Below are 24,227 nucleotides of genomic sequence, written 5' to 3'. Positions count from 1 at the left end.
AAAGAAGCTGTCGGGTCGAGAGATGCCATACGCCGTGCGAACTCGAATGCGAAATCGATCTGACCTGTGAAAGGTTTTTTGATTTGAACTTATGCTTGAACATGGCATGGGCTTTAGTCTTCACATGGACTACAATTAAAATTTCAGTAGAAATCTACGGTCCTGGTGATTAGTCGCATTGTACTCGGTATACTAGAGAATTCAAGCTTCTGAGGTGCTCCCGAGGTTGTGGTATACTACCCACCATACACAAAGAATCTCGAGTACCTCAATTATGTACCATTCATTGTGTATGTGTATATACATGGTAGGCTATTGGCCGGTCACTCGAGATGACTAACAAGGCCACTACCAGAGAATTGGGGAGGGCGAAGAAGGGGGGAAAAAAAAAAGAAAAAAAGAACAATTCGAAACACAGACACACACAAAAGGCCAAAAAAGTTCGAGTGATGACTTGCGTCAGCCGGGACTTTGTAGATTGTTAGCGATAAGAACATCAATATAAATTCACAGTATACTCACATCGAACCCGGGGCTAGAGTTGTCAACCGGTGGAAAACCATCCATGGAAGACTCCAATGTTACCATTACACCACCAACGCTTGAATTGAAGGCAATTTTGGGGTTTGGAAATAATATTCTGCAGTAAATAAAAAGTGGGGTGGTTGGCCCACCAAGGCACCCCTTGTTAGTAAAGATTGGCTGGCAGGCTGACTCTAGAAATCCTACATCCCGCCATGCGTCCCTGTACTTGTTCATTTCGTTGTCAGCTTTGGGCCAGGAATCATCAAGAGTCACTTGGGGGAGGCCATCATATTCGTGGGAGCGGTCAAGAATCAACAGTTTTGCGGGCGCCCTCTCCTCCCTGGCCCAGCTGGAAATCTAGAGTCTCTCCCAGGCGGTAGCCGTCGCCCCTGTTTGTTATATCTGAGTGTCACTGTAAAGGGCCAGTAGAGAGGCTTGAATGATGAAGTCCAGGACGGCTTTAACCAAGCTTTCTACGAACCCCAAGAACGGATTTCCCCGTTGCCTTGGAACCACTGAATGCAGAAGAGCCTATGAGACATGGGACTTACTAACAAACATCCGCGAACATGCCAACAAACTCAGCACCCATAGATGACTCGTGTCATCGGGAGCGGACTCGTAGTTGGATACAAGCTTACAAACGGCAGAAAGGCGGGACCTGGAGCGATGGTGATAGCGTAGCCGGGTTGAGGCGAGTATAGCATGAAGGCCCATGAGACGAGATTGAGACAAAGTGGGAAAAGAGTATTAGGCTTCATGGTCTTCATGACTCTTGACACAGATACCCAGACAGCATACTTGAGAACAACATCTCCACTAATTCCCTGGATTACTGGAAAGGCACTTGGACATTTTCAGATCAATAGCTTCATTCTCTGTGAGGGTTGCTTAACAAGCGGAAATGAACTGGCTACGAATGCCAATGAGAACCTTGCGACGTGTCGCATCCTAATCTATCCCTAGCCCCGTGTGTTGGGGACGTCGAAAAGGCAAGGCACAAAGTACACGCTGTCTTTCTCCAGGTTCTCGAGTTGCCTGGTTTCCGGACGCACATTCTCCGGAGAAAACGACAGGTGTGGCATAACTTTCCAGCTGGCGTATGCATCATCGTTGTTAAACACATGGCCATGTGCCAATCTCAGCACAAGATCGATGGCATCCGGCTGCAGCGGCCCACCCTGGACGAGGCATAGAAGATCCGCGCTTCGAGTCAAAGTCTTGAACACTTTGAAGTCTGATGGGAATTCCGTAAGGCTGCCGCGAAAAAGCCCCTTCGCAAGCTCTACCCAGTCGAACCCATTGTTCATTGGCAGGACGTGGAGAAGAGCTTTGAGAAGAATACAATCAACCATGTTGCAGACGTCAAGGTGGGGTTTGGCGCTCCATGGGGTCTCGAGAAGGATCGGCACCGAAGGGTCACAATATTCGGCCAACTATTTTGTAAGACGGCCGGACCCTGTTCGAGAATTTTCCTCGGACCAATGTGATAGCGTTCCCAGAAGAGTTTCAGAACCCTCAGCGAGTAAGCACTCTCATCCTTGTAGAGAGGGAAAATTGTCGTCTATTCAGGCTCATCCTTGTCATCCTCTGCTGTTCGCTCGTTAGAGGGGGGACGCTGTCAATGTGGTCTGATAGTAGCATGGTGTGAGATGAATTCATTCCTATGGCGGTCGCCTTGATCAGTATCTCACCACAAAAGTGTCCCCTCTGAGGACTATTACAGGAACGGCCTTTGGCGAGAGGTTCAACGAAAAGCAACCCACCGAGTAGTCATTCAATAGCTACGAGATGGCTGCCAAGTCAGACATAGCTAGTATGCTGTGTGTGGTGGTGGATCACTCCTCATTGCTATTTCTCGTCCAGATCGTTGATATGGAAGTACGCAAGTACAGTAAATCGGTTCGCAATATTGATTATCCGAAGCTGTGGCTGTCCGAAACCAGAATGGGAATTGCTACTCTGGGACATTACCCACTTTTATTCTTCTGGGGTTGTGTAACGCGGGCAGGAACTGGACCCCGACACTTTGACGTCACAAAATGGCAGCCTTGGTGGCCTTCATCCTTCACGAGTTCAAGATCCTCTCTTCCAACATCCATCAACCGATCGAATACCGCCAATCGAAAAACCACTTGAGATCATTACACGCACCTGAAGCCGAAAATGGAGGGCCTGCCTAAATTCAAGGAGCGCGAGAAGGCGCTGGAAGACGAGTATATTCGCCGGAAGGAGTAGGTTTCGCCACTCACTCACTATACCACGCAGAAGCTCTTTCGAGATGTTTGCGACTCGAGATATACCTGTCCATACCCCCTCATCCGTGCAGCATGCTGACAAAGACCGTGAAGAGCCGAGAAATTCAAACCGCCTGCGCCGACTCAGCCTGGAAGTTCCCAGCCCTCGAATCCAGGGCAGCATGTGAGTTGCTAAACCGCTTCAAGATGTCGTTGAGATATCTTGTACAACGTCTGACCAAGTGCAAGGTTCAATCCAAGAAATGAGCAGCTGGCAAGATAACTCGGGAGCCATGGGTGGTTGAAGGTTTGCACTTCACTGGTTGCGGAGGAGATGGATGTACGAGACACTATCCACCCAGTCATGGCGTCCAACAAAAACTTGGTCCACAGCAGTCCCTGACACGTACTTGCGATAGTTTGTGAGTATCTCCATTCCATCTACATACTTATAGTCGGGGTGGTCACCGTGAGGTGATGCTGATAGTGTCAATTTGCCATGGGAACGCTTCGGAACAACAGAAGATGAATTTGCATTATGCAGCTAACAACACATACAGAGTACCGTTCAGATGGCCCAGACTCCAACAGTCAAAAAGGCTTGCGGCAAGAGGTGGTGTCGTGCATGCTATTATAGGTATGAAGGATCAAGGAGGCGTCAGGCCAGGTTACACTCCACACAAATACTTTCTCTCAAGAACGTCCCCTCGCCTTCGATATGTCTAAGTCCCTTTCATTTTTTCCGGGCCAAGACTCCCGACCAACCAGGCCGTTGAACCGTGTCTTTTCCGAAAATTGCGCCAGCCTTGGCCACAGATCCGGTTTCCCTCTGTGCTAAATCTGTCCAGATTGCAGAGCAAGTCGCGACAAAGACGTTCGATTGGCTTAGAATAATTTACGAGCACTCCTGAACCAACATGACCCACTACGGCATTAGGTTGCCCAAGTACGATTTAAACATCGGAGTAAGGCGCGTGGCCCAGCCGAAATTACCCTAGCAGATGTGCCATCCCTGCAGAAATGGCAAACCCTCTCTGAAAACGACACTCTCGTATGAGGGTAAACGGCATTGCTCCCGTGCACTTGGATATTGAGCAGACCTGGACGTCTCTTGATTGACCTGCACGCCATCAGTGTTGGGGACTCTACCCTCGGCCCCGAGTCGATGTTTACCGCATTCTGTCTTTTTGATTCTTCCGATGAGATCTGAAACATACTTGGGCTGGACATTCCAAACTACTCTGTCTCACTCCGCCGCTCCCCGGAGCCAGTGTGATGGATAGTGGGGGGTGCTATCAGGCGACTCTCCAAGACCAGGGCAGAGGGTTACATGTTCGTCTATCATCAACCGTGGCGATTGTATGGATACCCTTGAAACGACCCCATAAGGTGTTCTGCCATCACGTTTAGACAAATATGCCGGTGGGTGTGGCTTGCTGCCTCTTTTCTTCAAAGTACACTATGCATTCAGGTTGGTACAATGCTTCAACAGTTGGGCAGGTTACGAGTCTTTGGTACAGACCGACCTCGTATTCTGGCGGCGGCTCTCGCCATCATCTTCCTTTTTGTTCTCCTCCCAACCAGATACTCGAGCCAGGTCCAGATAGGACATCTCTTCACGCCTCCGGTCGTGACGCCTCGGCAGGCTGCGGCAAATAAGACACTCGGAGTGAGGACCTTGGGGGCATGCTGTCTAGATTCCTCCTGGCTAATGGTCGGCTACAGTTCGAGAAGTTGTTGGCGCTTTCATCGAAACCCAGCTGGCGCACGCGCGGGCTGCAAGCGGCGGCCAACCTCACGGGTCTCGAGTTCACGATCCCAACACAACCACACAATCCCGAAGAGCTCGTCCATGCGTTTGAGGAGATCGGGGTCGGCTCGGGGGCCACCACACCCAAGCATGGCTCGGCCACGGCCTGGGTCGCCCACCTCGACTTGCTAAAGTACATCATCGCGGCGGGGTTCGAGACTGCTTTTATTGTCGAGGACGACGTCGACTGGGACGTCCGGCTCAAGTGGCAGGTGCAGTTGGTTTCGGACAACATCCGCAACTACACACAGGTGTCGGAGAACGACACGGCGCCGTACGGCAGGGACTGGGACGTACTCTGGCTGGGTCACTGCGGCTCGGCGATCGACGACTGGGTGGCCCCGGGCCTGACATACGCCGACAAAACGCGGATCGCGACCAAGCGGTACGTGAGCTGGTCGACCAAGTTCCTCAAGGAGAACGTGCCCGAGGGCCACCGACACATCCACATCTCGACCATGACGGTCTGCTCGTTCGGGTACGGCGTGACGAAGCAGTCGGCGCAGAAGATCCTGTCGCTGCTCGCGCAGGGGGCCGACGAGGCCTTTGACGTGGCGCTGTCGCACCGCTGCCGGTCCAACGAGCTGCGGTGCCTGGTGGTGAACCCGCAGCTGATGCACCACTACGAGCCGCCCAAGGACCGCGGGTACGTGTCGCCCGTGGACGTGGGCGACGGGGACGGCGAGGCCGGCAACGAAACCGACTACGAGTCAGTCAAGGGCACCACGCTGAACATTGTCAAGAGCGCACGGTGTCGGGCCCTGTTTCACGACACGTGCATGTGAGACAAAACCATCCCATCTCCCGCGATATCGGAAATGATGAATTGTTATTTTTGGGTGTTATAGATACATATGATTGTACCTTGGGGTATTCCACCTTTTGACGAAACAATGTCGTCTCTCTGTCTCTCTTTGTCTTTGTCCTTTTTTTCTCCCTCTTTCCACCTATCAAACGCCGGTCACAGTTTACGCTCTCGCCTTGTTCTCATTGATCATGTTTTGACTTGTCGAGATGATAGGTCGCCACGGTGAGGAAACTAAAATTACTGCGATGCGAAATTAACGAGGACAAGTACAAGCAGTTTGTCAATGTCGCTTACACAACACCGACTTTCTCCCCCTCCTCTCCCTCGTGCGAGAGAGTACCCGGGTACTTGATGGTGCAAGTTACAAGCCACCTATAAATAGAACCCGTTTAATACCCATCTAGTTAAACTTGGGAACCCTAGTGTTGCTGGGCACACTAAAGTAGTACCTACAAGTACTCCGTACGAGTACCGAGATATGTACCTCGTGACTTGATTCCCTCATCAGTTTTTTTTTTCCCTCTCTCAAGATTTTCTTGGTATGGTTCGATGTTTCAGATTCGTGTTTCTTGGGGTTAGGAGGTACTTACCGAGTACTTTGGGCTAACAAAGAGAGAGAAAAAAAAAGGAGGTCCACCGACTAATTGATACCTCGCACTTGTACTTGGCCTTGTCCTTGTGCAGTTTGGGATCTGACGTGGACCTGCGACTGAAAGGGCAGGTACCTTGGCACGCCTGGTAGTACTATGTAGTAGTAGTAGTAGTATTTCGTGCCTGCCTCGCACCATCGCTACTACTTGTACCGAGTTACTTAGGTATTTACTGAGTACCGAGTACTTGTACTCCGTACAGGACCGAACAGGCATATTCTCCACTCGATTTCCCTTGGATCTTTTTCCATTCTTGGTAGTGGGGGCCACGAGACGAGCGGCCGCGGGTACCACGTAATACAAGACATCACTACCAGTATTCCTCGTACAAACGGCCGCGTAGGCATGGTGGCAAGGTAGGCAAGCTGGCAAGCTAGGGTACTTGGGGACATGCTCTCTCGGTCAGAGGTTCCAGAGTGAATCATGACGATGGCGGGGATGACCTATCACCAGAACGATCTCGAGGCAGAAAACAAAAGGAAAAAAGGGGCAAGGGAGAGGGTGCTAGTACAGTATAACCCTACCTACCCAGTCTGCCAGTATGGATGGACCATGTTCTGTAGACCATTGTCGGCGCTGGCAACGAGAACTAGGTACCAAGTACAGGTATTGATGGAGGTATTACGCGATAACATTAATATAGGTACGTACAGAGTATATATTACAAAGGCACCGCTCCTTCCCCCTCTTGCTTCCAAACGCCCACAAGCCTCTGGCAGAGAGACGAAGCCTTGCCTCCTCGTAGCATCCTCCCTGGAACTGTACCTGACGTGTACTGTGCACCGATCACCCCCCAACCCCTTTTTACTCCTTCTCCCCCTCAAGCTGACAGCGAGGACTCCCCAAACCCCTGGAACAGTGCTATCTCGGCCCCTCGGATTTCTTCCTCAAAAACACCCTCTTGATCCCCCCAATATCCCCCAGGCTCATACGGTTGCTCTTGGATCGTGCACCAAGGCTCATCCGCCGTGAACTCTTTACATCACTTCCAACAGAACTCGTGCTTGGACTGGTGGAAACCGTCACAGGGCTCGAGTTCGCATTGGTGCTCGGGCTGGAACTGAAATACGACAGCCGACGGCCCCTGCTAGGAGGTGTCGACAGGAACGTCGTGGTTGTGGTGGTCGTAGTCGTCGTCGTGCCATTAGGCCCTTGCACCATGGTGGCACTGCCACCACCGCTCACTGCCCGGGCTTTCCCCACCATCCCCTGAACCCATGCATCATTACTCGAGGCAGGCGTCGTCCCGTACGTAGCCGCGCGACGCACATTCATCTTAGGGCCAGCAGCGCCAAGAGGAGTATAGTTAGTAGTCGTGCTAGGAGGAGTCACCATCGTTGTTGTCGTGACACCGCCTGGGCCGATGATGGTCGAATATCGTGGCTGGGATACGGTTGCTGAACTTTGACTAGGCTGTTGAGACTGATCATTCAACAGGGTCGTGTCAGGGTCGACAAAGCCTGCCTCGGCACCATTCTCGTCATCAGTGGCCGTGGGAAACGCCGGAGAGCTGACGGTAAAAGAGGATGGGATCGGTGGTACCGGAGGTGGTGTCCATGTCCCCTCAACCCTGCTCTTACGACGTTCAGGTGAACGATGTCGTTGAGCTGATGGTCGTGTCTTGGGGTTAACGAGCTCGACCGATGGGGTGCCCTCGAAGGTTGTCTGGGCCACGACGGGTGATCTCGATTTTCGGCGTCCTTGGGGAGCCGACGTACCACCACCCGAACCCACAGAGTCTCTGGCTCCGTTTCCGGGAAAGCTGGCAACCTCAAGTCGGCCATCGATGGTCGCTCGGCTCCCATGGTGAAGACTATACTCTCGCAAGTACTCTCCAAGATCGGCCCATCCCCCACCGACCCGGACCATGACACGGTCCCCGTCTCCCACGGTCCGAACAAAGAGCTTGACTGGAGGGGCTTCGCGACCCTGTCCGGACCGTGTCAAATGGTACAATCTGATGTCAGGATCAGCAAGGCTGCCTCTGCGGCTCGACGTGTCAGCTTTGGCTGGTGATAATGTCAAAGACGCAGTGGGTGTCGAAGCACGGGTCGACGAGGTGGATGACGATGGAGCATCTGCATCTTTGGCCAACCGGATTCTAGTAGGGAGGCTTGTGAGTATGTCTTGGATTCTGTCGTCGAGCGATTCTCTCGTTTTTGGCCGTCTGGGAGATTGTCCAACCCCAGCCATCAGCGTGGCGGAACGCGCTCCCTCCAAACCTTCTTCTTGACCCCTGCTTGCTACTGGTGTGATGGGAGTACCGTCGACTGTACTGATGCGCTTGCTCGACCTCCTTGGCAAAACGGGCATAAGTGGTTCGGGCGTCGAGTGTGGATCTAAAGACCTGACCTCGAGGGTTGTTTGCACGGGAGTCGAAGCCTCGCTCGCCGGTGATGAGTGTTCGTGTACTTCCACTGTAGCTGTAGGCGCCTTCGCCGTAGACTCGGCACCACCTGTCAATTGTGTCAGTGCTTTGGAGGGAGTGCTGTCTGCCGACTCTGCCATTTGCGTCAGAATGTCCCAACTGGCCGCCCGTCTCAGCACAACTTGTTTCAATTTGTCTTTCGGGAAGACCTCTATGGAGGCAGTCGACGCACGCTGGAGCATGGGCGGCTTCAAAGCCAGCTGTTGCTGAGCTGCGTACGTCGACCCAAACCAAGCAATCTCATCGTGGCTTGTCGGAAGAGGATTCTCCACCACATGAATCTTGGGACTTGGAAGCACGCTGGTTGTCCTGGCGTCCATGATCTCTGCGTTTGATATATCCGACAACGTCGAGTACATGGACTCAGCAACCGAGACTTTGGAAACATCTCGCTTGTGGCCCTTTTGGTCGGAAAGGTCAAGCTTCAGCGAAGGTTTGTGCTTGGTTTTGACGGCCTCCTTGTCTGATGGAAAAATATCTGGGACTGTGTCTTCAGGTAGGTTGTGGGTCGTGGTAGGAGGTTGGGCGACCTCTAACAGCTCGTCTGGTTCTCGCAATGGACTTCCTTGGTGTGAGGATTCCGGAGGTGCTGGGCTTCCAGCAATATTTTTCGTCTCCGTGTCTCTGCTAGATTTTGAGGCGAGCTTGTTTCTGAGCACAACGTGGTCTGCTTCGACCGCCCAGGTGGCATAGTCGAGCTCGATCTTCTCGAGGGTATCGATCCAGGCCTGTGGCAGAGAATCCTCACGCCCTTCAAGCATATCCAGAAATCGATCGATGCGACGCCCCATGTCCGACACCCGTCCACCCAACGTCGTTTTCCTCTCGTCCAAAGACGAGTCAGTCAGCGCTTGGGCGGAATCTGGTGTTCTGATCTCTTTAAATGCTTGCTTGATCTCGGATTGGGTGGAGTGCATAACATCGAGGAATCTCGGGAGGTCTCTCAATACTCTTAACCGCACGTCCCAGGTGTCCAGCAGCATATTCACCTTGGCAAGGTCTGGGAGTGCTTGGATCACCGTCGCAGTGATCAGGGCAGTGAAATCGCGCATTCTTCCGTAGCTGGAGCGTGGACCCACGGGTCGAGACGACGTTGTCGGACTCGATGCTGGCAGATGAGCTTCGAGCACATGGTCCTTGATCTCGTCAATGCCCAAACTGTCCAGGTCGTCCCTAATGTCCTCGATTCTCCCCTCGTAGTCCTCCGCCACAGACGCAGGCAAACAGCCGCGGTAATCTTCAGCCTTGCCGCTTGAATTTGACGGAGGTACAAATCCTAGACCAAATCCCCTCTCTTTCTTGCCTGGCCACGTCCATTGTGACAATTCATTCTTCCATTCCCGCAGTTTCTGAGCGGCGAAAGCGGCTCTTATCCCAATTTCTCGCTCGGCGGGGGTTGCATCCGCAATGCTCGTTGTCAAAGCATCTTCTTGCGCAGCCCCACCGGAAATCGTTTCTGTGGCCTGCAGTGCTCTCAGCGTCGAGTCCGGCGTCAAGTTTCCAAGGAGAGGGTCGAGCTCTCGAATGGCGAATTGAGCTCTGCGTCGAGGGGACCGAGAGGGAGAGCGAAATGGTGACGGAGGGTCTAAGCGAGGGAACTGCGGCGCTGTGGGAGTTTTGGGTGCCATCTTCTCCATCAAAGTATGCCCTCAGTCTATCTTGCCAGCAAGCACTCTTGCTTCTTTCTCAAAGAGTTCCAGCCTCCGTAGAAGCAAAATAGCAGCATGCTGAAAAGGCTGCTGTCCAGCGCTCACGAGTGGCGGTAGTGCGAGGACATTCGAGACAATGTTTGAGGATGATTGGTGGCACTGCGCAGGCGGTAGTTCGTGCAAAAGGGTCAAAGGAGCGACACAGCAGGGGTGCTTAAGAGGATGCAATCATAACAGGACGATCAGGAAATAGAAAAGGATGTTGATGCTGAATGGTTTTGTTGTATGTAACAGGTTCCCACACGCCACCCACAAAGCTGCCCCCAGGAAAATCCCCCTGGTTCGCTGGTCCCCTGTCTGCCTAGTAGGTACTGGTCTCTGTGGGTGTGTGTTGATGGTGTTCATGCCGGGTATGGCCGTCTTGCAGATAGGCGAGATGAGTATCCTTCTCGCCAATTCGCGTACCCGGAAGGACGCGCCGTTTCCGTTGTCTTGGGGCGCGTGGAACCGTGGCTGATGTTCTCTCACAGGTTCTTCAAGCTAAACCCATTCATCGCTGCTAAACATTTAACGAATCTCCCTACGAGTGCCTTCATCGTGCACTGCACTGCCCCTCTCCTGCAACGCGCCGATCTGATCGTCCCAGGAACAATGCAATGCGCTTCAAGAGCCAGATCAAAAATGTGAATCTACTCGCAAGTAGGCGGCCTCCACACTTACCTCGCCTCGCTTCAATCCAATTAATAGCTTCTCAGAATTCTGCGCCTCGTTGGCCTCTCTGGGCCAGATTGCCTGGTGCCGGCTTGACGACGATGGGGTTCAGTTTACCATCATCCCCGACAAAGGGAGCCAAGTCTGGTCCGTCTTGAGGCCCGAGATGATCTTTGAGACATACGTCCTCCAATCTGCGTCACCAAAGAACACAATCAACTTGGAAGTCCCCATCCAAGCCCTTTCGCGAGCTCTCCGGTCGGCGCTTGGGGCGACTTCTACACAGATCAGGCTGACCAAGAAGGACAACGTCCCCATACTTTCGTTGACGATTGTGACCAACTCCTTTAGCAGCGGCAACAATGTCGTGGCCCGTCCTACAACAGTCAGGGGCCAAGGCGGTGCGGGAGAGTTCGACTTCGATGAGGTCGATGATTTATCGTTTCACGAACCCCATAGTAGTGGCTCCGGTGAACGAGAGACGATCATCACTCAAGACATCCCTGTCAAAGTCCTGGCGCCGACGGTGGTCGAGAGCCTCCATCAACCCCGAACGCCGGAACCAGACGTGAACATCTATCTTCCTCCTCTGGTTCAGATCAAGACAATATCCGAACGTTTCACACGATTGGCACTCGCCACAACCAAGGGGTCTTCGAGCACCAGTCCTCGGCTGGAACTCAGTGCCAACATGCATGGCTCGCTCAAGGTCTCGATCAAAACCGACGCTCTCAACATCTCAAGTCGATGGACGGGACTGGCCCATCCCCAGCTTGATCCGGAACATTTTCCAGACTTGACAGATCACCCCACGACCAGAATGAAGGAGCTCGGTGGCCCGAACGGGGAGAATGAGGCGGGGTGGTCCAGGGTTCGGATCGATGCCAAGGACTGGTCCAGGGTTCTCAGTGTCGGCCGAGTCTGTACCAAGGTTATTGCATGTTTCATCAATGAAGGGGCCTTGGTTCTATATGTGTACCTGCCGGCGGACGAAAGCGGCGACGAGGGAGATCCCTGTCTCACGGTGAGTTGAAGACATTTGCCTTACGGACCAGATGCTGACACTGGGTCAGTACTACATTAGTTCCTTCTCTGCCTGAATCTTGGGCCAGCATCGATATCACGGGGGTTTCAAGTCTCGGTAGAAAGGCCGCGTCGGGCTGCCTGGCCATGACGCGATCACGATCACAGTTACACTTATGAGAGGGGCAAAGATAGGTGAACGTGGCAGAATGGGATCTCCAGTGATCATGCACTGTATTATACACATTCGCTCCAAACCTCCCCGAGCCCTGCACTGTACACGTCCAAGCTCCTTTGCTTGTACTTGTTGCAATCCTATTGATTGAAACGAAAAGATCCAAAAAGCCGTGGATTTGATTGGCTAGGTAGACCCGACGCACGCGACGTGACTATCAAGACTGTTTACGTGTCTAATCACGTGATTTGATTATCATCTGCACGCTTGGTTGCACCGAGCTGCATAAGTTTTGTACCGCTAATAACATCTGTACCAGCTTTCTTGTATTCGACTAGGTCTAAAACGTCGCTGCGTCCAACGACGCACTTACACCTCATGGAAATGCTACGCTCAATCGAATATTGTGCGCTGTGACCCTAGCAAACCTGAGAAATGTTGCCGGAGACCTCTCATCGACGACCAACCCTCTTCTGGCAAGCAACGGGACTATTTTTGGCGGAAGTGGTGCGGTATTATCGGTCGCCCTGCCCGAAAATCAATGGATTCTCGAATTAGAGCATTATCACTCCATTGCAATGGCACAGCTCCCGCGGACGGTCTTCCAGTGGGCTACTGGGTAGGTCGCTCCCGAACCACAATTCGTCGAATACGTCCTGCCACCCACAGACGAACAGGACTCGTGGTTCTGCAATAACATGATCCTCAAGTCAAATATCTACCAGCCGTTCAAGCTAGTAGTGATCATATTGATTGTCACCTTCGGAGCATTAATTATCATTGCTGCTGTGATCATCAGCAAGTTGGTCAGAGCGTCCTATGGACAAGACTGCCGGTTCATGGAGATGACAGCCTTCATTCCGCTTTCGAGCCGGACAAGACGAGCACAAGGTACGCAAGGTGAGATCGAAGTGGCCAGGGATCTAGAGATCGACAGGCTTTTCTGGTCCACAGCTTCGCTCGAAAATCTACGACATATTATATGGAGACGACCAGGTGGATTGCATATAGAACCCGCAAGTCCCCGGGTGGTGCCAGTGCGGTTGACTGACATATCTATCACAGAAATTTTGTACAAATTCGTTACGAGACACGATAATTACATCCGATTTGACCATTCTGGAGACGATGCGTTTCAGGGCGAAGGAGCTGTCGAGGTTACAGAGCGGTCCTTTCGATGGATTCGCGGACATCCTCGACCCTTCATCTTCGCTGAAGTGGAGATGCATATGCGGGTTCAGTAGATTGACGAGGCAACGTCCACCACGGATGGAAGCATACGACTGCAGAAAAGTGTAGGCCGAGGACCTTTTCGGAAGTGTGGAACAGATGATGCATGCTCTGGATGGGTTTTCCACAGCTCATGACGGTAACATTGCGACTTGCGAACCCAGAATTCTCCAGCGTCGCTAGAATCCGGTTTTGTGCACCACGGCAGTGCAGTCTGAGGGTGGCGACAGTTCTGTTCCCTGATCTTGGATGATGGTGACGTCCATGAGCCCCAGACCTGTGTCTCCAGCGAGTAATTTGGTGGATTCGAGACCAGGCATGGCAACACCGCCGATTTTCCAAGATCTGGCTGTCGGAAGAGAAATAGGAGCAATGGCTGTCATCTCGCCCGCAGTCTGCGAGTTGCCTTGCTGGGAAGGGCGAGTGTTGCTAGGACTCTCGAGATATAGAACCCTGCCGTCTGTTGTTTTGGGTCATTCCCTCATGGAATTCAATCAACGCTTTCCGTCTTTTCCTGGACTCCCTCTCTCTCCCGTCGTCTCTTCTCCTGTCTTGCCATAGGATGTTCGTCGTCTTGGGTGATCTCACCAGGTTTTAGCCCGAGAGCCCTGCGTAGTCGCTCACTCTCTTGTTCCTTTGCCTCGGCCAACTCATGCACCTGGTAACTTTTGAGACCCTTTCCATCCACTCTCCTAGCACCACTGCCTCCTGATCTCCCACCGTCCCGATTCTTCTCTCGTTCCGTCTCTTTGGTCAGTTGTTCTCTCAGCTTGTCGCACTCTTCGTCTATCTTCTCCTCCTCAAGCTCGTCTTCCTCCAGCTTCTCCCTCAGTTCTAGAACTTTGACTTCAATGGCTCGTAGGCGGTCATGGTTCAGGATTTCTTGGTCGGGCTTCCGAGTCTTGGGCCCTTGTCGCGCAGAGTCAAGGCTGTAGGGGGCGCCGATGCCGACGGCGCGAGGTTTGAGGACGGACAGGTTGCGCTGAACATAACCTGATGTTCCTGAGCCGCGCGGCGTGGAGAGACCGACATTGGACGACATGTTATGGGCTTTAGTTCTGTACTCTCTCGTGGATTGTAAGTTGGTGATGAGTGGGTGATTCGATTTCCTAGTACTCGGCTTGTCGGTACTACTGGATGAATGAAAAGCCAGGACGTTGCGTTATCGATAAGAATCACGTGCCTGGTCTTTCTTTTTCTCCTCGTGTCACCATCCTTGCTCCGCTCGAGTTGCCACTTCTCTTACCAAGGGCAGGGAGGGCCTGCCTGAACAAGTACAAGTAGGTGCGTAAGTACCGAGTAGAGGTCTTGGTGCCTAGCTAGAAGCCTAAGGGCCACTCACCCAGGGCTCGCCAGTGTCCCGCCTTGCCCTCTCAGCTGCGACCTGGTGGATGCCTCCCGCCTGGAAGCCCTTAGGTGCTGGCGCCTTACTGTTCTCGTCTACAGACGGAAAATGAATCCGCATCTGCGTCGAATGTCTCGCCCCTTCAACCACTCACCACTCAGCACTATCTGTTGCCCGTCCACTCTAACTTGTTCCATTTAAATGCTCACGCCTATTAAGTTCTCCATACCGCTCGTTCTCTTCATCCCTCTCATTTTCATTTCCCAGACCTCATTTCTTGTCGTTGGCCACCAAATCCTCCTGCCTCCAGCCCTCAGCCCTCATTCTGCGGCATTTGAAGTCATTCTGCGTCGTGAAGTCGACCCATCCTCGATACTTCTATACCTTGATCCGTATTGAGACCTTTCCCCCTGTCTTCTTTTCCTTTTTCCAGATACTTGGTCTCCAGAGACGCAACTGGTTTTGCAAAGTGCCTCAATTCTCACTCTCGGACGAGGCCCTTTGGTCCCCTCAACCTCAATATGTATCACTCTCCTCTTTGAGCCCTGCCAAAGGGGAAGCTGTCGACCTCTCCCCAGGGAAATAAATACGGCGGACTTGCCTCTCGATTGCGTCATCGTCCTCCCTCCCCAAGCTCATCGAATCCGTCTCTGGTGTCGTCCTGGTTATCCGTCCTATACATGGATGCCATGTTACCTGGCCAAGGAAGCATGCTACCGACTTGGTGAACCCGTCCTTGCCACTCCTGTTGTCCATCAGGTCGATACCGGTCCTGGGGGAGGCCGTCGAGATGGAACTGGCTAGCAACAGGTTGCATGGGTATCCGGTGACTCTGAGGACCCGGTTGTCCCCCCTCCCCAAAGGTCATAGCGCTCATGTCTGGGTATAATGTGCCCTCCATCACACCCATATCTCCATCTTGCAGCATTGCAGGATCAGCGCCGCCACCCAGACTTTCTTGGAATTGTTGACCGAGGCCGTCCGGATATCCCTCCGGCGGGCCGTCAGATAGATCGCCCTCCTTGTCTACGTCCATCGCGGACGGTGGTCTTCTCCTTCGCCCTGCGCCACCATCAAGTGCCGGTTCTACAAAGGTGAGTCTGTCGTCACTGGTGGTGGACAAGGGGGTCATGGCAGAAGAGGGGGCTTTGTTGCGCGACAAATCTGGTGACAGGACATCCGGTGGGCGATATAATCGTGAATGATGCGAATGAGCCTGCATGTCCAAGACTGAATCTGACCGGCTCCCTAGCACGCGCGTATCGTCTATCGGTGGAGGACTCAATCCCAGTCCTCGAAGAATCGCGTCAGTCGATACCCGACCGCCACTCTCGTCTGGAATCACTCCTGGGAACCCGCGACCTTCCCGACATGCCCAGTAGAGTCTCTGGAGCGCCTCGTCAAGCACGTCCTGCATACCCCAATACCTAGAGCAACAAACATCAGGCTTCCTGTGCAAGGTGGTTCACTGCGAGAGCGCCGGTGTTGATACGGTCAGTAACTTACCAGTCTCTTGCCTCTCTTCGTCGTCGCGCGCTATATTCGCACGTGCTCTCACTTGCTAGGCACGCCGAGCAAGGGGTATTGCCATCGCACTACGCGAGAAATCAGCCATCTGACAATGCTTCTGCACTGGGATCGTCAACAAAAAAACTGTCCCAAGGGGGTCGATTCACCTTGCTCTTCTTGATCTTGCAGCGATCGCAGGCTCTCCCTATCCTGACCCGTGATTTGCCGGGCTCACCGCTTCCTGCTTTGGGTGATGGCTTAAGATCTTGAGCGTCTTTGCGGTTCGGCATTTTGTTGCCACGATGGGTGCTGGTCCAAAATCAGACCGCCGGGTTTTCAGATGGACGGTGTTGACGTTGCGACCCTGTCCTATCGACCAACAAGGAGGGATTCTCCTTGCAACTCGGCGGCAGTGAAGACACCCTGATTAGATGGCTACGTTATCGAAAATTTGTCAAGGTATGATTCTAATCGATAACTGACGGCCACAATTCTGTGGATAGCCACACATCCTTTCCCTCCAGATTTCGACACTATCTCAGCCACAGTATCAGCCACAACCTGTTCGATTGTTCCTGGGACAGAGAAAAGCCGGGATCACAGCAGACCAGTTCGTCTCAGCCAAAATGTTGGAGAAGCGGTCGAAAGATGGAGGGAAATGGGCATGGGACGAGAGTTGGCCACGAAACCCTGCTTGGCCCAGAGTCGGGTTGTAAGGTTGGGAAAGAGAAAGATCGGGGCAAGTGGCCGCACGATATGCAACTATGGCAGAATCGCCCTGCTAAGATGAATCTGTCCAATCGGCTCGACACACAAGTGGCGGCCTCCCTAATGGAATCGTCAATGAGTACCAGTAATTACTTGGACGTACCGCTACGGTACCTCTTCCACCATCTTCTCTTTGCCTTCGACCCTGATCGGCCTCCACAATCTGCCCGAAAATCTTTTTGCAAGCAAAAGGGCAGAAAGCCCTGGTCCTAGCCCCCTGCTAGTCGCCCACTGCTAGAATTTGCGTGGACATGTATCTGCGATCCGGGAGCCATGGCAATCTTTCTCCAATTATTCGTTGAGGAGAAGCAACTCCCGACCCCTTCAATTCGTTCTGTTAGAGAAAACCTGATGCTGGTGGGATCCTAGCGTAAGGTTAAGCCACACTTCCTTGCAACAAGGCCTCGTCTACGACTGGGGGTGGATGGTGGCTGGATAGCGTTTGATCCCATTTCTTACCACACTCTGGCACATCGACAGCCACTCACAGCATTGATGACTTTCGGTGAGTGGCTCTTCCCCTTGGGGCGAAACTACAGGAGTCGATACCTCTAGATCCAAACCACTGGTCAAGAGTGGTGGTCTCTGTACACCAGACGGCGACCAAGTAGACGTCTTTTGCCGGGTTGTGGACGCATAGATCCCCCACAAGCCCGCAAACAATCGAATCACCAACCGTGGTAAACTGTCGCCTTGAAACTTGGAGGACAAGCCCCGATAGTTGGGTTCGGATTGGCCTCTATTTTGAAGATCAAGAGTTGGCACTTCCTAGGATCCCACCAGAACTTGCCCGGAAGTTTTATCCTGGTGGCATTTGCCGCAGGAGGAAGACACAAGTGTGCTCCACTGGTCAGCCTCTCTTTGTCTAAGCCGGAACAGAGTCCCGTCGTCTCAGGAACCTCGAGCTACGGGGTATTGTTTGAGGATAATGGTTCCCAGAATGGATGCTGGTGCTGGTGCATCTCCTCCGATCACATTGACTGGTTTCAATGCGAATGCTCTACTTAAGTTGAACGCAGCCGCCTCTCCGATTTCTCCAGCACGATATACCTCATGCAACATTACCGCCGGATACAATGTCTCTGTCTTTTCTCCCCGATGGCCTCTGAGCAGGCTCGAGCGATGCCAGAAGCCTCCTTCACAGCCTTATAGCGGAAAGCCTTCCCTCAAAGTCCCTTTCCTTCGCACGCAATGCACAGTGGTCCCCCTGCTTTCAATGTCAACAGTCTTCCAGCCTTAAAGGCACAGAATCGCAGTTGCATCTCGCAGTGGATGGTGATTGCCTCCATAATGAATGGTCAAAAGCATTGGTTGATGAAGCAAAACTCGAGACAAGGCATCGCATCATCTGTTTTGACTTGTGAACCTACCAGGTGAAGATGCTACAGTGGCTTCGGCACATAATGCAAAGACTCTTCAACTTTGAGGCAGCGGAGAATAGGATGTCTTGAGGATACTTTACGCAACCCGAGCATGGCTTCTTGTCTCGGTACCAGCAATTCTGCCTTGGCTTATCAGCGTTCGGACCTGATGATGACAAAATCTTTGCGAAGGAGAGGGCTTTGACCCAACAATCACAGATATCGTCAGGTCTTGTTCATGGCATGAAGTTGGCCGTTCACGAAAGACGTTGGGAATACATCATCCTAACCCTGACCCTAAAAAGTGTTCACATTTGATTGATGAGTGTACTGATGCAGCAAGCAGTCTCGGAATCACAGACGAGTCGAACATGTCCCTCTCTACACCGGCGACCATTCAACCTGATTTCTTTGCTCGATCTCGAACAATCCAGTCCACGATTCTACTACAGGTCTAAAAGCTATAAAATTTTGGACGCAAGTGTGACTTGGTCTATACAAAAAGTGATGGAATTCAGCACACATTCAATCTTGGCGTCCGTGCATGGGAATACGGCCACCGATTATTCCATCTGAAACAGAAGGCAAGGCTGACTAGGTTGCGTGGATGTAAGTTACCGAAGGAGTCTTCTGGCGTGCTACGCGCAGTGTGGCACAAGTGCATGAGAAGACAAAATAGTCATACCACAGGCAAGGGCGATATTTTCGACGTCCAGTGCCGGAATATCCATGCTTTTAAACCCCCCTTTGCGCCCGAATCGAGAATGCTCATCAACACGAGGAAGAACATCAGGGCTGCTGTGGGCGTAGAGACGAGAGAGTACATGCAAAAAGGGGGTCGTCAAGAGGAGAGAATCACAAGAATACGTCCAAAAACGAAAAAGACAGAAAGGAAAAACCAAGACAATTCCTCCATACAAAGGTTAGGGTTTACAGAGGGAAAAGCAGAGTCAATTTCACGAGCATGGGAAGGGGGAACATAAAGAGGCTCGAGTCATTTCCACTTTCGAGAGTTGGAAACGGGAAGACACACGGAGGGAGACGAAAAAAGATCGAATAGAAGGAGATGCAGCAGATATTAGTCTAGCTAAGACCACACTGTCGAGGCATAGATAGGTAAGAAAGGGACGGTCTTCCTATTATAGGAGACAGGTCTGTAGGTCTGTTCCCTGGCCTGCCTACCTACAGTACCTGGTCCTATGTGTGTGTCCTACCCACCAAACATGCCCAGGTATGTATATATGTCTGTAGGTATGTATGGATCTTTACTTGCTGTCCTCGATACCTCTCTGTCGTCTTACACCCTTCTTCCTTCTCATTCTTCCTTCTCCTCAGCCTCGCACGCACAGTTGCGCACGAAACCACACACAAGTTCCTCACTTGTCACGACACTGAAAATATAGATCGATAAAGAAAAAGGGGGACAACAAGGTAGGTAGATAAGACACTGGAATATATATTGGATCACACACAAATATATTACATACAGAGATACATCCAGACATTGTTATCATGTATTAAAGCTCACTTCGACCACATAATGGATAGATAGAGTTAGATAGACACGTATACATACATGCATTGCATACATAGACATATACACATACATATCAACCAAATTGGCGAGTAAATGATACATGATACCGTCAGAATATACCCCGTATACTTGGGTACCTAGGGAGTTACCTGGCTGGCTGGTTGATTGACTGACTAACTGACTGACTGACTGGCTGGCTGGCTGGCTATATGCGAAAATCCCAAAACAAATTCTTCCGCAATCCGCATAGCATCGTTCCAAAGGCGACATCGACATACCCTCTCACGCACGCTTTCAGCTGTCCCACATTCCCTCGCCCAGCTCTAGCAGTGCATCCTGTAACCCCTTTCTCGCCCGGATGGCCTCCTCTCGGTCTTCGCCCCTCAACTTTGCGCTGAAACACAACTCGACCAGTGTGCGCAATTCGTCGTATGTGTACCCGACATCCTTCTTCTGCGATTTACAGTCCCGCACGTATTGCAGGATCGAATCTGGTCCGGTGAGGAAGAGGTCGAAATATCGACTCGAGGAAGTGAGCAGCCCGTCGTCGTCGTCATCTCCGTCGGTGTCATCGGCGCCTGAGATACCAAGACCAGCTGGGTCCTTGTTGTCGTTGGTCCAACTTCGTCTCTTGTGCGTTGTGTTCGCCAGTATCGCTCTCAGATTCTGCTGCACCACCATGGTATCAATCCTGACTCTTTCTGCTCCGTTTGTATTCATCACCCCGATCGCATCCGCTGCGGCCACGAGATAGCGGTCCACAAGCTGTGAAAGCCCCCTGAGGATGAAATTCCTCTCCCGAGTGCCCAGAAAGGACGCAATGTTGGAGTCGAAAGCAATGAGATCATTGTTGAGCTCGAGGATCAGTGGGGATGCCGAAGACGGTGGGGAAGATAGGACATATGGATAGAGTCCCGAATCGAGAGGTGGAGCACCTGCAGAGTCTCGGTTGTCTGAAGGCGACGTTGGGCTTTTATTATAGTCAGGCCCGCGTAACGTACGCGATAGTTGGTGAATGATACCACACCGGACGTCGATGTGGAGGGTCAGCAGGCATGTCTGTGCCAGTGAGCGGAAGGACGATACCACCGTGTCGAAAGGAATGGCGGTCTCAGATGTGAGAGGCAGGAAAACAGGGACAGCAGCGCCAGGGTACGAGGGCGACTTGCTGGATCCGCCACTTCGCAGACTGGTGATCAACGTCCACCGTCGGACACTCCTGTTTTGTGAGCCGCTTCTGGCATGTGAAAGCCCCGTATGCGTGCCGCTCTCGACGTGTCGAATCTGCGCCAGCGCGGCGCCCAACCATTGCATGCTGTTGTAGAGCAGAGAAAGTTGGTGAACTGATTTGGGGTCGGAGATAATGTCGTAGGCAGAGAGCGGGTTCGTCTTGGTTGCAGAAAGCAGAGTCTGCACCTCTTTGGAGATCATGCTGGATCGCGACATGCTCTTGTTGGTCGATTTGTCGTAGTTCAGCAGCTCCAGTGCGACATCATGGACATCGCCCGATGCTGCAAGCGATGCCGCCGTTTTGGTTGACAAGGTGGTGCTGCCATTCTGGTCGTTGTCCGAAGACGCCACGCGACTCACTAAAGCCTTGTAGAAACCATAACACTTATCATAATATGTGACAAGCTGGTCGATGAGGAGTTGGGTGAATATTTGATCCTGAGGTATCGAGCTCAGCATCCCCGAAAAGGCGCGGATCAATGCCATGAAAGATACTGTGCCTTTGAAGATCGGATGTGGCGAATGCTTCGTCCATTGCGTGTCTTCCGAGAAGGCTTCCAGGTCAATCATGGCTTGCGCACAGAGCTCTGTGACTGCTTCTTCCAGCTGAGGATGGAACACATTGATGAGGAAGTCGTCCAGGAACGTGGTCAATGTGCTCATGGGGATATGTGCCGTCGAGGGTACAATATCCTTCAGGCGCTGGAGGAATGTCAAGGACGGAGGTAACAAGATGGTCATGTTGAAGACGCCGGGCTCGACCAACAACTTGTGAGCCGCCACCGAGCTGTCCTGTCCACTGCGGTCTGTTATCAGATCCGACCCATCCCGTCCCCGGGATTTGCTGACGAGGCCTGGTACAGAGCTCTTGAGGATCTCGTTCAATTCATCCTCTTCGGCTTTCATGGATTCAGATTTCTGGTCCATCTCCGCCAGGCGGAACATCTTCTTGTTCCTGTCCCGCTGAGGTCGAGCAAAGACGTCGGTGTTGGCGGTGCCGCCCAATCCAGACCGCAACGTCAAGTGATCGCCGTCTGTAGCTAGGTAGTCGTGCAGGATCGACCGCATCTCCATCTGATACAATTTCCATAGCTCTTTGAAGCCCGTGGTATATTTGTCCGGCTTGCTAGCCTTCTCCCTGACTGCTATGCCTCCAATTACCTCGTGCAGCACTCGATGGCTCTCAGCGATGGCTTCGAATTTGGAATACAAGGTCCACAGAAAGTCAGACAACACTTGTGCTCTCCCATCATTCACCTGCAACGAGTATGTCTTTCGGTTCGCTTTGTTGAACTGGGCTCTCAGATGACTGGGATATTTGGCATCAATGTCGTGGTTAGTCTTCTCCGCGACCTTGTACAACTCGATTGGCATTCGCTGCTCAATTCTCGAAACAGCCTCCCCGAGTTGACCCAGTTTGTTGAGCGATTCAATAATCATGTGGATATAGTAGAAAGTGTCGGTTTCAGGATTCTTCGTGGGATCTTCCACCATGGGTGTCGTGAGGTCGACGTTGCTCAGGTAGTGGCTGAAGGGTCGATCCCAAGCATTGATGCCCACGGCCATCATGTTGTCCTTTGGATCTCTGTCTTCTCCATTGGCTTTCTTCCCCTTCCACCGGTCTTTACAATAAGGACTTCTGAGATAGAGATGATCATGCAACTCCTCGATGAGAATGTCCAACAGGGTACTCTCTTGATTGTTGAAATAGCTTCGAAGATCCGAGATGGCGCCAATTCCATCAAACTCGCCTTTCGTAATGTTTTTGAGGCTGTCCATCAAGATGTCAACAGCTCCGAGGAATTTCTTCTCACTGATTTTCTCTTCCAGCTTTCCCGGTATGAGCTTGAAGGACTCGATTTTGCTCAGAGTGACGAGCATGTCGTCCAGCTCGCCGCTCTGTTCGGCCAGCGTCCTCAATTCCGGCCGAGTCGTTAGCATGCCGTCCTTGACGTTCATCAAGCCGAGCTTCAAATGCCTCACACGACTTTGACTGTCGCGGATGGCATTCTGGATTTTGTGATACGTGCCCACAGCGCTATTGAAGTCGGCATAATGCTCGTTGACCACAGACTTTAAACACTTCTGTAGGTCGACGTGTGTGTTGGCAAAGTCCCCCTCTTTGTCGGCAAGGCCCAACGAACTGGGGTCCATGAGCCGGAGAGCCATCTTCACGGGGACGCATTCGTCACCTTCCATATCCTTCCAATTGGACTGTATGTGCCGCAAAATTTCGTCCATGCTCTTTGGTGGACGTCGCGGAGAGTAATGTCGGTTGGCCCTGTCGGGAGGAGGGTAGTTCTGGGGAGCAGTGTAACCGTTGGTGGGCGCCTGTTGGTTCAGGCCGGATTGACTCGGTTTCGAGGGAATGTTGGACGGAGGAGGCATCTGTCCTCGCATCTCTCGGCCATCTCGACTCCGACTCTCATTGTATGCTCTCTGGCCCTCGTTGGACGCTCTCTCCCTCTCCCGGAACGATGGGGTTGGCTGCCTCTGCTCGTGCTCGCGCGGATCCCTTGCTCTTCCATGGTCATATTCATTCCTCGAAGGAGCAGGCCCGTCTCCGAATCTTGCACGCGGCATTCCCCCATATCCCCCTCCTCCTGCTGCTACTCCTCCCCCCTGACCTGACAGCGTTGAGGGCAGTGGGCTCGGCGAATCTCGATCGCGCTGGTCATACGGGTTTGATCTTCGCCGGCGCTCTTGAGAACCAAAACTGTTGACGGAGGGAGAGGAACCGTTATTCTGTGCATTGAGATATGGATCCGCGTAGCGACTGCCGGAGACAGAATTGGGAGCGTTTGTAGGGGCGTATGGGTTGGAGTCGTTGGACTGGCGAAGTCCCCCATACCCGCCGTTGACGGCATAAGGATTGTTACCGCTCATAGTGGCGGAAATTGCAGAGCTCAGAACAGGAGAGTCGCATCTTTGATCAAATGCAAAGGAAAAGAGGCATTTGGCCTGCACAGGCCCGAGTTCTAAAACATGGTCAACAAGGTGGTTGAGCGTATGTAACGGAGAGTGTGAGATGAATCGCGACTTGTATGAGAATTGGAGACGCAGGCACCTCATCAACAACTCCTCTCCTCGTTCTTCCAATGGGGGCCACATCCATCACATGTTACCAGTAACTCCCCTGAGATATTCTCTGTACTCTATCCTCCTTCATAACCCCCCTTGGTGGATATCTCAATGTCTCGTATTCTTTCTATCTCTTGGTTCTACTCCTCG

At 52.3% G+C, this 24,227-nt stretch overlaps 7 protein-coding genes across 7 annotated transcripts; 2 read left to right on the top strand and 5 right to left on the bottom strand.

Moving 5' to 3' along the window:
- Nucleotides 1–1,487: 1,487 nt before the first annotated feature.
- On the bottom strand, nucleotides 1,488–1,880 carry AYO20_06758 (hypothetical protein; the record flags this gene model as incomplete). The annotated part of the gene is made up of 1 exon (XM_022645046.1): nucleotides 1,488–1,880. One exon carries the CDS (start codon nucleotides 1,878–1,880, stop codon nucleotides 1,488–1,490), a length of 393 nt encoding a protein of 130 aa, XP_022498935.1.
- An 811-nt stretch (nucleotides 1,881–2,691) lies between these two features.
- On the top strand, nucleotides 2,692–5,357 carry AYO20_06757 (hypothetical protein; the record flags this gene model as incomplete). The annotated part of the gene is made up of 4 exons (XM_022645045.1): nucleotides 2,692–2,741; nucleotides 2,794–2,946; nucleotides 4,263–4,431; nucleotides 4,488–5,357. The coding sequence occupies 4 exons, from the start codon at nucleotides 2,692–2,694 to the stop codon at nucleotides 5,355–5,357; spliced, it is 1,242 nt and encodes a 413-aa protein (XP_022498934.1).
- A 1,534-nt stretch (nucleotides 5,358–6,891) lies between these two features.
- AYO20_06756 (hypothetical protein) lies at nucleotides 6,892–10,086 on the bottom strand (the record flags this gene model as incomplete). The annotated part of the gene is made up of 1 exon (XM_022645044.1): nucleotides 6,892–10,086. The coding sequence occupies one exon, from the start codon at nucleotides 10,084–10,086 to the stop codon at nucleotides 6,892–6,894; it is 3,195 nt and encodes a 1,064-aa protein (XP_022498933.1).
- A 677-nt stretch (nucleotides 10,087–10,763) lies between these two features.
- Nucleotides 10,764–11,851, top strand: AYO20_06755 (hypothetical protein; the record flags this gene model as incomplete). The annotated part of the gene is made up of 2 exons (XM_022645043.1): nucleotides 10,764–10,806; nucleotides 10,863–11,851. 2 exons carry the CDS (start codon nucleotides 10,764–10,766, stop codon nucleotides 11,849–11,851), a joined length of 1,032 nt encoding a protein of 343 aa, XP_022498932.1.
- Nucleotides 11,852–13,425: 1,574 nt separating this feature from the next.
- On the bottom strand, nucleotides 13,426–14,288 carry AYO20_06754 (hypothetical protein; the record flags this gene model as incomplete). The annotated part of the gene is made up of 2 exons (XM_022645042.1): nucleotides 13,426–13,706; nucleotides 13,835–14,288. 2 exons carry the CDS (start codon nucleotides 14,286–14,288, stop codon nucleotides 13,426–13,428), a joined length of 735 nt encoding a protein of 244 aa, XP_022498931.1.
- Nucleotides 14,289–15,204: 916 nt separating this feature from the next.
- On the bottom strand, nucleotides 15,205–16,390 carry AYO20_06753 (hypothetical protein; the record flags this gene model as incomplete). Its single annotated transcript, XM_022645041.1, has 3 exons — nucleotides 15,205–16,018; nucleotides 16,098–16,186; nucleotides 16,268–16,390. The coding sequence occupies 3 exons, from the start codon at nucleotides 16,388–16,390 to the stop codon at nucleotides 15,205–15,207; spliced, it is 1,026 nt and encodes a 341-aa protein (XP_022498930.1).
- Nucleotides 16,391–20,060: 3,670 nt separating this feature from the next.
- Nucleotides 20,061–23,882, bottom strand: AYO20_06752 (hypothetical protein; the record flags this gene model as incomplete). The annotated part of the gene is made up of 1 exon (XM_022645040.1): nucleotides 20,061–23,882. The coding sequence occupies one exon, from the start codon at nucleotides 23,880–23,882 to the stop codon at nucleotides 20,061–20,063; it is 3,822 nt and encodes a 1,273-aa protein (XP_022498929.1).
- Between the last annotated feature and the right edge of the window lie 345 nt (nucleotides 23,883–24,227).

This window comes from Fonsecaea nubica (assembly GCF_001646965.1).
Source record: "Fonsecaea nubica strain CBS 269.64 chromosome Unknown Scaff44, whole genome shotgun sequence".
Taxonomy (NCBI): domain Eukaryota; kingdom Fungi; phylum Ascomycota; class Eurotiomycetes; order Chaetothyriales; family Herpotrichiellaceae; genus Fonsecaea; species Fonsecaea nubica.
Note: the sequence above shows the minus strand (reverse complement) of the source record. Positions and strands in the feature narration are given on the sequence as shown.